The following is a 15,679-nucleotide window of genomic DNA, read 5'->3' as shown; positions in this document are numbered from 1 at the left end:
TAAGGCCCCAACCACTGCAAGGCCTAGCTAGAGAGGGTCATAATGTACAAGTTGGGCTCACTTTCACGTATGTTAACGTACGAAAACAGCTCACAACCGTTCAGATGGAATCCACTCTATGTGGGTCCCACAGAAGTGGATTCCATCTAAATGATTGTGAGCTGTTCTCGTATGTTCACATACGTGAACGTGATCCTGGCTCATAATGTACATAGTCTTAACTCTTAACTATTTCCAAAAATATTGGAAAACTACTTGGCAAAAAAAAACACACATTCTTGAGTCTTCACCTCCCTTGCCCTTGTCCATTTCTCTCCCTCCCCCTCACCCTCATCCCTCCCCTACAACATCGGTTACTACTTTCCTTCTCCTATCCCTCTCCCGCGATGCAACACTCACAACTCTATTTCAGAATTCTCGATAAGTTTATTACCTAATTAGCTGCTTGCAAAGAACAAGAGAGATCCTTTAAGATGGTATGGTATAATGTTGCAACCGAAAGGTACATCCGGATTGACCAATTTAGATTCATTAGTCACCTTACAAAAAATTTGACAAACCCTACTATAGTTCTATTCCATTTGGTTGCAAGGGACTATCCCACTTGCTTTTATACATTATTATTTTTTTAAATGTAAATAAAATCTTCCAACCTTGGAATACTTGCCTATGAAAGACCAAAGTAATCACGTCAAGAGAGCTTTGCAAACAGATACGCTTGAGAACGGGCGGTTCCAGCGGGTTTGGCGACGTTCCTAGAGCATGGTTCAGGAACATCTTCGTTGAGCAATGTTCTGAAACGTTGCTAAACCAGACCCTTGTCTATCTATGTAGTAGTTTAATAATTAAATAGACACACATAGTAATTTGTACATAAAATCATAGAACCACATCTGATTCAATTTCACCATATAAATTCTCCCATTACACATGCTGCATCCCACATGCACAGACATTCACCAAGCCACTGTTTAACAACAACTAACAAAAAACAAAACTGATTTGAACTAAATTGTTCGTCGTAGTTAAAATATCAACAATCGACAAGACACACGAAAAAAATGCATACAAACAAGCAAATACATTGTTAGAAAACTAATATCAAAGGAAGGAGAGGACGAAGAGAGCCTGAGTCGAACGAGAACGCTCTGTCCTTAAGACAGTATAGCAGCAAATCTACCTCCCAAGATAAAACAGGCTGGACTGATTACTGATTTACAGAGACAGTAATCACTTAAAACTATCAGAGAATTTGTTAATGCCTGACTGATTGAAATCGTACCACAAGAATTGAATGCTTTAGCCTGTCCATTTCACCTTTATTTATAGTGGTAGATGTACCCCTTCAAGACACCTCATGGAATGGGTGTGCCCATTGACATGAGTGGATAGGATTAAAAAATTCTAATCCAAGCACTTATATGTAAATGTCTCTTAAAGATACCCCATGGTGTAGGTATGTCTCTTGGAGATACCCCATGGTGTAACTGTGTCTCTTGGATCAATGGATTAGATTAAAAGATTCTAATCCAAGTGCTATGAATACACCTATACAAATGGATATGTCTCTTTGAAGATATGTCCTTTGGATATGTCTTTTTGAAGGTACATGTCTCTTAGTCAAAAAAATCAGGCCAACATTAAACCAAATAATGACCCAAAATCGTCAAAAAATCAGACCAACATTGAACCAAAGAATAACCCAAAACCGTCCACACAATTATTGAAAAAATTCCAACATACATTCTACTTGTGCACGAATTTGTATGTCAAAAGTGCCAATTGGTCACCAATTCGTCAACGTCAAAGCTCTGACATGTTCTCTGAGTAGCAACAGGAAGAGTCCTCCTACTGACGGCAAGGGCAAGGGGTCCAATCGGTTCTCTCCTCTCATCGCCTCTGACCACTCTTCTCAGTCGGCGCCAGTCATCCCCTCCAACCGAGGTCGCTCTATTCTCTCGTCCTCGAAGCGTAGGAGCCCTTCTCCGAGCTCAATATTCAAAGAACGCCATCGCAATGACATGTTAGCCTATCGCACGAAGCAATGTTTGTTAGCCTATCGCACGAAGCAATGTTTGGACAGATCGCAGTGTATTTGCCAGTTTTATATTCACGAATTCTGGAAAGTCTTCAGCCTCTATCACTAGGCGAGGTGGGCTGGGTAGATCAAATCATTGCCCAGAAATGCCTGTGCATATTGCTCCTGAGAGACCCAAAAAAAAAAATTCAACTTTATATTTAATATAATGAATATTAATTGCAAAGCTAAATGTAAAATTGTACTAAGTACTAACCTGCTCTGGGGTTCCCACCGTACCCCTTCCCTGAAGGAATAGACGGCAGTCTGCGTAGCCTTCCACAAAGTTACAAAGTTTAGTGACGGGGGATTCAAATACTCCGCAACAAACTGCGCATATTAAATGCAATCATTTTTATCATATCTTCTCCTATTTTAGATACTTAATTTTAACAATAATGCAATAAAATATTACAACAAATCCGTAAATCATTGACTTAACAATAAAATACTTACAATAGAGGATATTGCATGATTTCAATGGAGCATGTCCTTTGTATTTTCAAAACCTGCGCATTGGGGGTGCCCGCAATGAAACGTCAGCCATAGACCGAAAGGGAAGATAGTATGATTTAAAAAAAAATTTAACACAATGAATTACCTCGGGTCCAAGGATAAGTCCATGTTGGTTGGTTAGGGACCTGGTTAAGTGGGGTTAGGATCAAGGCCCATTTCTACCAGCATTTGTATCGCCTTAGCAATCTCTGTATTCTTAGACCGTCAGATCCAAAAAACAGAAAAAAAAAAAAAAGAAAGCTATAACTATAAGGGGAAAGTTTTCATACACGACTGTGTAAGTCGTGTATGTGAGAGGGTGGGAGTTTCAAGGCATTAATTAATGGGTGGGGGTTTATGACTTTTTCAACTCTTTGTGAGAGGAGACACAACCGTGCATACTTACATGGCCGTGTATGAAAACTTCCCCCTAACTATGAATAGTGTTTGATACTTTAATGTTTAAATTGAATATTCCCTCATTTTAAGGAGGTCGTTGTTAATGTATTAATCAAGTTAAACCTTTTTTAATCCCCAACATTACCCTTATTATTTTGGCTAATGTAACAAGGAAGCAATAATGTCAAGTGAATACGTACAATAAATGTATGGATAAATTAAATAGAGGGCATTATGGGAATCCAACAAAATTTCAAATCTTGGTTTTAAAAATGGACTAACATAGACTTCCACCTATGTAGGAAGTTATTTTCATCTCAAAACACATTTAAGTGAAAATTTATGACTAAGTTGTAGAAAAGAATTCAGCATTTTTCATTCCGAGACAGAGAAAAACCTAAATCTGATATGAATGCTAATTATGAATCCAACTTCTTAAAGTCGCCAGGTTGGATTGATCCCAATAGGACGGTAAGGATGATCTCTCCATCTGGATTAAAAACCTTCAATTGGAAAGAGAGAGAGAGACATGAAAAACAACATGAACCAATAGTTGACAAATCAACAGTTAGACCCAACATCACTTATATAGGAGGGTCTGGCCATTACAAACTTTGGACAATAGCAAGTCCTTTATTTCTGATCATTCGTCACAACTAATTCACCGAATTATCCCATTGCAGGAAAAGAGGACATTGTTTCTGAACAAAACATTGCAATCCAACAACGGGAGGAGAAGTCGAGATTGGGGAGTTGGCTGAGGAAGGAAGAAATTGGATCTAAGAGGTTGTTCTAGCCTAGGCGGATTGTGGTGAGGTGCTTAAGATTTTTTTATAATGGAAGGGATGGTTCCTGTGAGATTTTTAGCAGTGGAGGCGACTGTTATTACCCTTCTTCTGCTCCGAGAGAGAGAGAGAGAGAGAGAGGGGAAAGTAAAGGAGAGGAGAGGTTACTGCCGGAGAGGAGTGTGAGAGTAGAGAGAAGAGGAGGGTTGGGTTTGAACTAGGAATCACCGTCGGATTCTGTCGACATTCTAAGGGGATACTTACAAGACCTTACAGATTGGAGAACCTGAGAGGAGAAAAATCCATATAGGAGGGTTTGGCCATTGCAAACTTTGGACAATAGCGAGTCCTTTATTTCTGATCATTCGTCACACCTACTTCACCGGATTATCCCACATAAGAAGTGAATCAAAATCAACCCTAAAAAAACCCTAACAAAACCATAATAAGTTTCACACATTATAAAACGAAGAAATTAAAACGAGCTTTTAAGTTCAAGATTACTAACCTGTAGCAAGGAATTCCGTAGAATTTGGAAACTCTAATCCGGGTTGTGAAAGCACATCGTACTCTTAAGTCTGCTTATTTGGATTGAATATCCTATACATTTCCGAAATAATTGACAGAAGCTTGGGAGGAAGCCTCGTCGTTGTTGTCTTAACAACTATGTTCCTTTTATAAACAAATTGTCAACAAATATATAAGCACATAAATAATCGATAAAAACTATCCTTCACTATGCCTAGTGAAGAATATCCCTTCACTATCTCCATATAGTGATACAAGGGTGAATCCATGTGATGAAAGCCAGACAACCATCGCATTAGAAAAGATACAAAATAATCCTACGAAAATAATTTTTGTGGTGTACTTACAATCTGGTAAATCTCTGAACCGTTGGTGGATCAATTGATGGTATTTTTTCTCGTGCCATCATTCACAATATCTACCAAGAAAAACAAGGCACTTTAAAGATGACCTCCTAACAAATGAGAAAAAAGAAAAAAAAGTAGTCCGTCTGCGTATATGCATCTTATCAATGTAGGCTTAAGATCACTTTAATATTTTACCAAAAAAAAAAGATCACTTTAATATTTTACCAAAACAAAAAAAAGATCACTTTAATATTATTTCAGTTACAGGACAGAGAAAGGTAGCAATATTATTAAGGGTTATACCTTTCAGTATGGGAAAATGTTCCATCAAAATAAAAATATATTCTACATATAATTCAACCAGAAAATGTGTTATACACACAATCAAACACACACACACACACACACACACAGAGAGAGAGAGAGAGAGAGAGAGAGAGAGAGAGAGAGATTACCAGACTTTCAATAACAACTAGAACATTTGCTACATATCCCAACATTTTTGCGATAAAAAAGATATTATTTAACATTCAGATCGGAAAGATACTATTTAACACTCGGATCTGTTACTTACTCCAACATTTTGCAATAAAAAAGACACTCTTTAACACTCGGATACATGAAAGGTATTCATTTGTATATTGAGCATCAAATATAAATGGTCTATTCACTATAAGACCCTTTTCTTACTTAGAGAGACATGGCATCCTTTGGGTTTATTTTGTGGACTGAAAGTTGATTGAACAGTTAAACTCAACCTAACATATAAAACCATCTCCCACCATTATCCCTTCTACAGAGACTATAGAAAGTAACCACAAAACCAATGAGCTAGTAATGCCAATAGTTATGTATATCCTCCAAAAATGTTACCCATCACTTCACTCTTTTTTAATGAAAATTTATTAACTGATACGATCATAGGCTTTGGGGTATTCTATTAGTAGTTAAGGTTAGATGAGTAATTAATAGATAAGGGTAGATGGGCCATTTCATTAGATAGGGCTTTATACAGTGTAAAGGGATCATTGTAAAAGCATTAAGAAATATATCAAATCCCTTCTCTGTTATTCTTCATCTTCTTCTTCAATCCCCCATTCTAGGAGGCTGCCCCCCTCGAAGTGGCATTTATCCCTTTCCTTACAGCCATTTCCTTAGCAGAACTCGTATCAAAGTATTTGTAAGAAAAAAAAAACGTATCCAGTGCACAAGGAATGTAGGTATAAAAGTTGAATTAACATTCAGATAAACATAAAATAGATCAGCATAAAGCACACATCTCAGACATAAATATATCAAACAGGGATGGGAGAGACCTATAATGAAAGAAGGCAGAGGGATTTACAAACATGAGAAAGAATAAAATTCAGACCAAGCCGGCTAGCAGAAAGAAGAAGACAATGTTGACAATAAAGTTAATTGAGCCCTACACAAAGCAAATTAAAGCTATTCAGTTCAGACAGAGCAAACAAAAAAAGATCTAAAACTAAAGCCAGAGATAGTAATCAAGAGGACCAGTTGGGTGGTGTGGTACGACAGTGAAGAATACAAGGGAAAACCAGGAGATCTGCAGTTGAGATTTACACTGAGCTAGGTCACGAGAGGTCGCCAGAGAAATAAGAGTGGATCAATCAAGTCACACTGCTGCAAAGGCAGGCTGCAATCGGTACTTAGCGCTTGGAGTTCGACCCCTCTACAGTAGAGATAAACTTGCAGGGCGCAATAGGTCAATGGGAGGGGGAGACGCTAAGCAGATCTCCAGCAAGTCTACCGGCACCAAACACAAAACTAGATCTCCTTCAACGTTGACACAGGCAGCAACACCACCACAAGCGCCCGCAAGCCGGGAGAATCCCAACACCTCATTCCCTCCGGTCTTTGATAGTTAGTGAAGCTCCGTTGATGCAGGGCAGATCAGAGAAACTCCATAGCAAACCACCTAACCGAGCCAAGAAAAGAGGTCTCTTCTTATCACACAAAAAAAAAAAAAGCCAACAAGGTCTCTCTGACGAAGAAATCAGAACAGAGCAGAGTATTTTACTTTTTAGCGTTGTACTCACGAGAGTAATCACGAGAGTAGTTACAAGGAGATCCAAGGATCACGTGAATCACGTGATCAGGGTTATCCGCGAAATCAGTATTGATAAGATGACTAAGATCCGAATCAGTCCGGATCAGACAAAATTTACCCGTTTCTGTCGAAAAATTGAGATATTTTCACAAGTTTATCCTTGTCTGTTTCGATCCAAAATGTGATCGATTGACCAAGAATTGGTATCGATCTCCATCGATATTGATACAAATTGATCGATCCAACTGATCCAATACCAATATCAATACCAATACTTCAATTCATAGTTATGATACCCTCTCGTGCATCTTTTATTTTTTATTTTTAATTGATGGTTTAACCAGTTAAAAAACCCATTTGGTAATACTCTTGGAGAGTGTTTCTGGTGTTCTTTTGCTCTACCGGGAGTGTATATAGAATAGAAACATATTTGGCACACATGGTCCAATCTTGTGTTCTTCAAGACTGGACCGATTCAAAAAACTTGAGAAGATCAGGAATTGAGAAACACCAAATTGAAGCTTCTTCGATTCTTCAACACAAATTAAGGATCAAAAGGGTGAAAACCTAAAACCTGCTCCCGATAAAATACTCGAGTGAAAAGGCTCTCTTCTCACACCATTCTCTTCCACGAGCTCCACACAACCCATGTTGCATCCGCTGTCCTCTCTAGCTGGACCCTCTGCAACAACGAAGGTCTCTGCAACTACGAAGGTGACTCTCTCTCTCTCTCTCTCTCTCAAGCAGAATCTTTGAGATTTCAGGGAGGTATTACAATCGAAAAATTCTGAAATGAAGCCCTTCGATTAGGATTTCTTCCATGGAAAAGAAAAAGAAATCTAAAACCTGCGTTTTTTCTTTGTTTCTCTCTGGAAAAGTAAAAAAAAAAAAAGGAAGAAGAAAACCCACGGACAAAAAAGAAATCCAAAACGCAGCCCCTCCCCTGCGTTCTTTCTTTTAGTTTTCTCTGAAAACCTAAGTTTTTTTCCTTTATTTCTCTCTGAAAACCACAGCCTTCAGCCCAAAAAAAACCTCTGGACTTTGCAGTTTTGTTGTGGCCCTTTGCGAGCTCTTGGTTTGCTGGTTATTGGATTTCAGGCTTATGGACTCAGATGTGGTGGCTCAGTGGATTCTGTAGCAGAGATTCTGTAGCAGAGATTCTGGTGGGATTCTAAGTCGGCTGCTGTGGATTCTGTAGCAGAGATTCTGGTGGAATTCTTAATTATTATTCTGTCCCATCCCATCCTGAACATCAAATCTGATTCTTATAATTTTGTTGTTACTGTTTATTCATTAGTTGAATTCAGTTCTAGAACCTAAAATACTGGCATTAGGACCCTGTTTTAGGGAAATCAATAAAATAGTTGGAAGAAATACGAAAGAGAAAGAGAAGATGGAAGAAGGTTGGAGGAAGAATTGCCATAGCAGCGATACTCACAAAAGAGCATTATGTTGTTCATCAAAATTGTTAGAGATAAGGATAATATTTTATCCTTCTCAACTAATCCAGAAGACTCCAACGGCTTAAAGGATACAAACACCACAACGCACCAGGTTTTATCCTCCAAATCTAATCCTAAATAGCTCAACCGATTAGAGGATAAGAGCATCACTGCAGTTGTGGAAGTGCAATCGAACTCCACCAAGCTCAAGGATCATGACTAAATTCATTCAAACTATAAGCCCTATTGTACTTATCCATCTCATGAGATTAATCCTTGTAACCTCATCAAACCTATCTCTAATCACCTATATATTGAGAGGTTAGATGAAGGCTAAGTGTGCCGAAAATACAAATCTGTGGACGTAGGTTTCCAGTGAAACCGACCACATTAAAACGTCTTTGTGTTCTTCTCTGTATCTCTTCTCTTTGCTTCTACTTTCTCTAATTCAAGCAAAAATCGTGGGGCATGGTTCCCTACTTGTAGTTTACATTTAGAAGGATAAATACATATTTAGTAAGCTTTTCCAAAAGAGCATTCTATTTGGACCCATAAGCTGCAGCAGCTTTTCTAATTCTGCCTGTGTCATGTATGCTGGTCTTTCTCCTATGGACGCATTTCTTGGGTCTATTTGCATATGCATGGACAACACCCCCCCCCCCTTCCCCCGCCCCCCCCCACACACACACACACATAGGCTGGAACATGATTCTATCAAAATGCTATTTGATAGACAATCTAGAAGGAAAGAAATGGAATGAACCAGGATTTTGTGATGTTGCTTCCATATTCCATATTTCATGCCATGTGCGCAAATAGCCCAGGCATATCCACAAGTAATATATTAATCATAATTATTATGGATTAATAATGAACATAATGACATTTATATAATTTTTTAGTACAAAAGAAGTGATTTTGTAAAATGTCAGCCAAACATTGTTTCTGTTCTTTTTTTGTTCATGGAGCACTTCTGTAACAGTTTTACCAAATGCTCTTTCTCTTCCACGAGAGTATTCTCACAGCAAGAAATCGAAAAAGAGCACTTCTGTGAAAAGAATATTCTCCCAGAATGGAAGTGTTACCAAACGGGACCTTAATCACTTTTTCAATAAATTGTAAATTATGCGTCTATTTGGTGCATCGGGGATTCGGGGTGGGGAAACAAAAAATTTCAGAGTGACTATTTTCCGATACGTTGAGTTAACACATCTTTTTGGTATTAGCTCAGCTGAAAAAATAAAACTAAAAAATTATAAAACCCCATAAATTAAAAAAAAATATGAATATTTTGATTAACAAAACCTTAAAATTTAACATTTTTGTGAGAAAATTTTTTAAAAAAAGTGCATCTGTTTGTAGCCGAGAAGGTTACAAACAAAATTTGTAACCGGACTTTATTTGCCCCTCATATGAGAATATGTTTTACTTGAGGGTCATATAATATAACTTCACATTTACATGTTAATTTTTTTTGTTCTTTCTTCTTCCTCCCCCGATGCCATCGCTGGTGTGAATCCCCTCCAACTGGCCTAAGATCATTGTTTGAAACCTAAAAACACACACACACATAGAGAGAGAGAGAGAGAGGACATTACTCTCCTTCTCCCTTCGAAGCTAACCTTCAATGGCGGAAGCTTCTGCAACTCCAAGTCCTGCATTGTTCCTATGCTTAGAGGTAACTCCATTGCCAATGGTGGCCCATCTAAGATGCAGCTAACACATAGGGATTGGAATGTCTTCAAGTCCTCCGACCATGAATATATAAATTATCTAATGTGTGTATAAATATATAATATATATTGGAAAAGAGAATGCTGCCTAGTCATGTTCCCCTATGCCCACACACAAGGGGAAAATGACCGTTGTGCCCCTGTTCATCCCCTCATTGGGTCCTACGCTGGTGTAGGGGCCATGCGACTAGGTAGCAAACCCTTCCCCTATATAATTTATGGGAGAGGGTTCCCTACACTGCCCGAGTATAGTTTCGGACCGATAAAGGAACCCCTCTTTGGAATCTGACAAAGGGGGGAGGGGCATTTATGACAAATCACCCCCTCACATGAACATTTTTTTTTGGTAATTCTCATGAACAATTCAGTGATATGTGAGGGGGGGAGGGTGTGCAATTTCACTTTTGAGCTACTGTTTTTACCACACTTTTTTCCCATAATTTTATACATAATTACGTCATACATAGGACTACCAGGGTCAATCGAGATCAATCCGACTAACCTGGCCTAACCAAGGTCAATTAGGGTCGAGTTCGCTAGACTGAACCCAACAAAGCTTAGCTTGGGCTTAGATATCCCCTCCTGACCTCGAGTTGGGCTGAGTTAAAGAGACCTAGGGTTGGATTAGGGTTTTACCGAACCGATTGCACACCTACTCACACATTTAGTATTTTTAATTAGAGCAAGAGATTGCTGCCTGATCGCATAATCCCTGCACCAGTGGGGGTCAATTAGAGCATACGTAGAAACATTAACACAGATGAGATTTTTGATATCAAGAGAGACAAATAGTAATTTCACGTACTCGTGTGCCTGGGTGCAGGAGCCCTACAACAAGGCAACATTCTTTTTCCCTTATTGGATCCTCGATTCATGTGCGGATGTTGCTACACGCAGCCATACTCATGCTCATTTATGAGCTGCAAGCATTCCTCCCAGGATTGTTACATTAAATCAGGAAGGTAATCACTTCGATTTAGGGTTTTTTTTTTGGAGGGTAGAAAGGGCGTCAACAGGTTGAGCTTAGAGTAGAGTGTGCTATTACACTTAAGAATGTCCATTCATTAATTATGCGATTAATTGTCTGATAGCCAAAATAAGGTGATCGTTACAGATTGTGCTCTGATTTGTCACTCCTCCTCAGCCCCATCATTAGAGAGAATTGCCGTTCGGGCGTCACCTGTCGGTGCCGCGCACCATTAAGAATTGATCCGTTTGGCCAGAGCATCGGTTGCTGCTGCTGCTACCGATAATGCTACGATTTAAATACGGATCAGACCGCATCATGTCCGAATCGAGCGATAATTCATAATACAAAGAACAGACCTTTTTTTACCGATAATCCCTGATCCATATTTGTATCGTATCAGTGTTGGTCACTGCCGTAATGCCATTTTTTTTTTTTTGTTTATATGAAAATATAATCACACAAACCACACCAATCCCAAAAGGTTAATCGACTTTTAGACCCGTGTCGTTATTATCAATACAAGATATCTAAAACCATGCATTTGGCAGACCACATGTGAAACAAACGGCTACAGCCATCTTAATCATGGTTTTAAACCAAGGTATCGGTAACAGCATCAGTCATGATCAATATTAATATTTCGAAACAGATCAGCCGTATTAGGCTGAATTGAATGGTTTTGCCCTCAATTTCAATAAAAAATTGTTCTCTAGATAGATTTACCTCTAATAAAAACCGTTCCTTCAATACATGATTAGATAGATATCGGTATTGAACACAGCCGATACCAACATGGATCAGCAAATACGGCCGATCCAATACAGTATTTTAAAACCATGAACTGGAGTCTGGACATGGCATCCACTCCCTTTATGCCATAAACTCATATGAGATCAAAGTCCGAAGAGTACTATGAGTAGTGAGCTTGGTCACCCGACCATAACAAATGGGGGGACTAGAGGCATATGGAAGCGTTTATGACAATATTTTGGGTGGATGGACACTATGCATCAAAATCCTCTGTAGTATCGGCGGGGTGGCAATGCACATCTGACGGCACAGCAAAGGCCAGGTGACACCTATTCATCTAAACAATTGGGCAGGTGAACTAGCTAAGCCTGTCTATGATGTTTATCCCTTGATTAAATGGATGAATCAATTATTTCAGAGGGTGTCCTAAAACTAGTCGACCCTACTTGGGTCCATCCACCACTAGAAGACTCACTTTGGGGTCAGCATAATGATCTAGTTTGGGCAAATTACTATCACTCCCTTATACTTGTATTTACTCAAATTCCCATACTCTAAACTTCTTTTTTGATTACCTGCAGAAACCAAACTTCTCTCTCCCTTTTTCTCCTGTAAATTTAAAATTCTTGAATTACCCCTGATCACGTCCTCTTCCCTCTCCTCCAGCAGCCCACCTCCGACCCCCCGCCCCGTCGTCTGACCCCCACCCTTCCCTGCCCTCTCCATATCCCCTTCCCCCACCCCCATTCACCATTCCCGCTCGTAGCTCCCTCACCCCAACCCTACAGCCCCACTCTTCACCTCCCCCCACCCCCCACAAAAAAAGGAAAAAAAAAAAGAAAAAAAGAACCCAACATAAATAGACTTTCACGACCAACTCTAAGACGGGAAATTTACATCAATCAATGTACTTAACAGAGTAGCACCAAAAAACACTTCTGAGAAAAGCCAAGAGGTAAACCTTTTTCCACTTTTGGTGGTGGGAGGGATGGAAAGCAATGCTAGAAGCAAAGCTGAACAATCAATGGCTTCTTGATTCGCAAGGAGCAAATTAATTACCAATGGAGCATTTGGTAGATAATGTAAAACCACAAAATGCGAATTTTTTTATCAATGTTTGGAAAAACATTAGGACAGTTAGGGGTCCGTCAAGCGTTTTTGCAGTCCCGGACTCCATCCCAATATCACAGACGCGGGACGGCCAGGACAACCTTCAAGTCTGATGAAAACACTGGTTTTAACTTAGCACATGGACCCTGAAGTTCAAAACCTGTCACAGATGATAGGGGGTTTGCTTCAAGGTGAAATATAGGATACAGCAGATGATTATTCGGGAGAATTCAAGATTTACAGTCACTACTTGCTGAGTAACTGATTTGAATCATTCAATGAATGGCTATCATTTGAATAGGAACTTTTTCCTTTCGAAAGATGCAATAGTAAGTTTAACAATTTCAATGTTTTAAGTTGTAGGGTTAATGTTTCATCTATAGACCAGATACAAGAGCAGACCAAGTGCTAAGAATATCTAGTATAGCATGTGGGCAATTGTTGGGACAACTAGGAATGCGGAATCAGTCAGCCACAAGCTCACCTTAGTCTGCTAGCAACTACCCTGCATCCTGATGTAGGATACATCTACTTCCACAGTAGCCCGTTTATACAACAATGGTTAAGAACAAGTACTCCCTTCAGCCCAATCAGGATAATGAATCATGACAGCTGCTGATTTCCACCACAGGCAACCAAATCTGTTTCCATTCCAATCGAGGAACCTCAACAGAAATTATGCCAGTTTCCCACCTAAAAGATGAAGGCCTGCTTTAACCAACATCAAGAGTTGAATTCCCTAAGTGAACTCAATATTTGTATGGAAGGAAATTATGCAGAATGTGCTGTAGTGAATGCCCTACCAGAACTAAATATCCAGTAATCCAGTGTTTCAATCAGTGGAAGATATACAGGCAGAGTTTGGCATCTTAATCCAATCAACTTCTTCAGATTTCTATTAGCCTGCAGTTCCTGCGATTGTTGGTGAAACTATATTGTGCTCTAACTCAGATCACATTGACTAGGTTAATGGTGAATCTGGTAACTCAGCTTGTCCCCTAACTGGCACATGGATGAGATATCCACTCTAGATTTGATTTGCTTGGACAGGGACCCGTCAGGATTTACAATGGGCAAAATCAAAATTCCAGCCTCTGCTTTGGCATGAGTGTAGGATTTTCCAGGCACAATGCATACCCAAGAATACCATTATCCAATCAACAAAGCTAGTCAGTCTACTGCTGTCATGGAATTAAGAATTACTTCCACGCGGGTAGCAGGGCAAGACTTCAGTATATGTCTCGGAGCTCCTTTCAGCTCTCCTGCCATTTTAGTTTTAATGGATAACTTCATCTTGATTTCCCTTGAGCAGAAGTAATAGCTCTGTTTGCCAGATATGCCTTCCCAATTTAAGCATTTTTCAGGTTATGAAGGATCTAATTTTTCAGCTTAATTTATTTCTCTTCTACTCTCTTATCTCTCTCTAATTGTCCAACTGTAACATGAAATTTCCGCGAAGGAAATCCTATAGGCGATCATAACATGGAGTTGCCAACAGAAGATAATGGAAAGAATAAAGTACTTTTGTTGGGGTTATCAATCATACAAGTACTTATATACCTACTCATGGAGACGAAAGAAAAACAAATATGTCAGCACCCCAACACATCATACCCAACTAAAATGCTGAAACAAACATGGATATAGATAACTAGTTCAAAGAATCTATAATGAGAATTTCTTGAATCAGCCGAACTGAAATACTTAGTACAGAAAAGAACCTCATTTGCTGAACTTACATGCTCTTAAAGAGTTACAATGTCTATTTTTTTGTTAACAGAACAGGGGGAGAAAAGAAAAGGTAACCCAATTCCTGAGATTTCCACTATATCAGCAGACAACAAGAATATATACCTTTCCCCCTATTGGATTTTGCTGCCTTGTAAAATAGAAATCTATAAAACTTGATTCAAGCTGAAATGAGAAACAAATAAAATGGGAATTCAAGGAACTTGCCTCTCAGCGGCTTCTGCCACAATGGGTAGCCTGGGCAGCTGACCCAATAAGCAAGAAGTTGACCCATAAATCAAACACACCAGAAGATACAAGAACACAGTACTATCTAAGCTCATCAGCAAATCCAACCCAAAACCTTCCCTTGGATTAAAGCTCCTCTCTAAAAGATCAGGGAAGATTAACAGCACATCAAGCACTATAGCTTGCATAGTATTAAACCTAACATATCTACTGAAGTTGGGGTTTCTAACCACAACAAAGTAAAGTGTCAAGAACACCAAAAACCCATTAAAGGGGAAGCTCTTGAAGACCCGAATTGCAGGAACCAAAGGTTGTATAAGAACCTGAATGGGAGAAAACTGGGTAATAACATACTTTCCGTATTGGATTCCATCAAAGAACGGGTAGAAGTAGCATACTGCCGAGATTATGCGATCCTGGCCGTCAGCGGAGTTGTTTCCATTGGATTGGGCGGAGATAGGCTTCTTGGATCCATTAGAGCATCTGGGTTTCTTTTTAGTGTTGACGAGAGTGAATATGCAAGCGTGTTTGAGAGAAGATGTAGAAGACGGTGAGTGGGAATTGGGACAGAAGGTGTGACGGCCAACTGAGAGGGATAGAAGAGAAGCGATGGCCATTTTTCCCACTCTGAGTCACTGGAATGAAACTGTTTAACTCTAACCTCTGAAGATGAGGTCGGTTTGGTATTTTGGTCGGTTGACATCAGGGTTTCAAGAATCGGCTAAATCGGAATTCGCAGTCACCAATTCCGGTTTTTGACGAGTGGATACGGTCGATATTTGTATAAAGCCGCGAGAATCATTGGAATATTCTTCGAATATGCGGGTTTCAGGGTTTTGGAAAACCGATTCAAGCCGATTCCAATTCAAATTGAATCAGAATCAGCACTGACCGCTTCCGTTACCGGTGACCGATTGCCCATTTTAAGAGCGCACAGTACCCAGCCCCATTCCTCAGTGGTTCAGGATCGTCTCCCGAGAGCCCAGCGCCCAGGG

The 15,679-nt window shown here is 39.5% G+C and overlaps 2 protein-coding genes across 2 annotated transcripts in view; one reads left to right on the top strand and one right to left on the bottom strand.

The window, feature by feature from the left end:
• LOC122643044 (nudix hydrolase 2-like) overlaps nucleotides 1–5,979 on the top strand; it is a 57,943-nt gene extending 51,964 nt beyond the window's left edge. Inside the window, exons 10-11 of the mRNA XM_043836672.1 lie at nucleotides 2,713–2,721; nucleotides 5,967–5,979. Coding sequence (XP_043692607.1) covers nucleotide 2,713 — 1 coding nt within the window. The 3' untranslated portion in view covers nucleotides 2,714–2,721; nucleotides 5,967–5,979. The remainder of the gene's footprint in view (nucleotides 1–2,712; nucleotides 2,722–5,966) is intronic.
• An 8,352-nt stretch (nucleotides 5,980–14,331) lies between these two features.
• On the bottom strand, nucleotides 14,332–15,355 carry LOC122644170 (protein TIC 20-v, chloroplastic). Its single transcript, XM_043837786.1, has one exon. The coding sequence runs from the start codon at nucleotides 15,299–15,301 to the stop codon at nucleotides 14,651–14,653; it is 651 nt and encodes a 216-aa protein (XP_043693721.1). The 5' UTR covers nucleotides 15,302–15,355; the 3' UTR covers nucleotides 14,332–14,650.
• Between the last annotated feature and the right edge of the window lie 324 nt (nucleotides 15,356–15,679).

The sequence above is a fragment of the Telopea speciosissima genome, chromosome 10 (genome assembly GCF_018873765.1).
Source record: "Telopea speciosissima isolate NSW1024214 ecotype Mountain lineage chromosome 10, Tspe_v1, whole genome shotgun sequence".
Classification (NCBI taxonomy): domain Eukaryota; kingdom Viridiplantae; phylum Streptophyta; class Magnoliopsida; order Proteales; family Proteaceae; genus Telopea; species Telopea speciosissima.
Note: the sequence above shows the minus strand (reverse complement) of the source record. Positions and strands in the feature narration are given on the sequence as shown.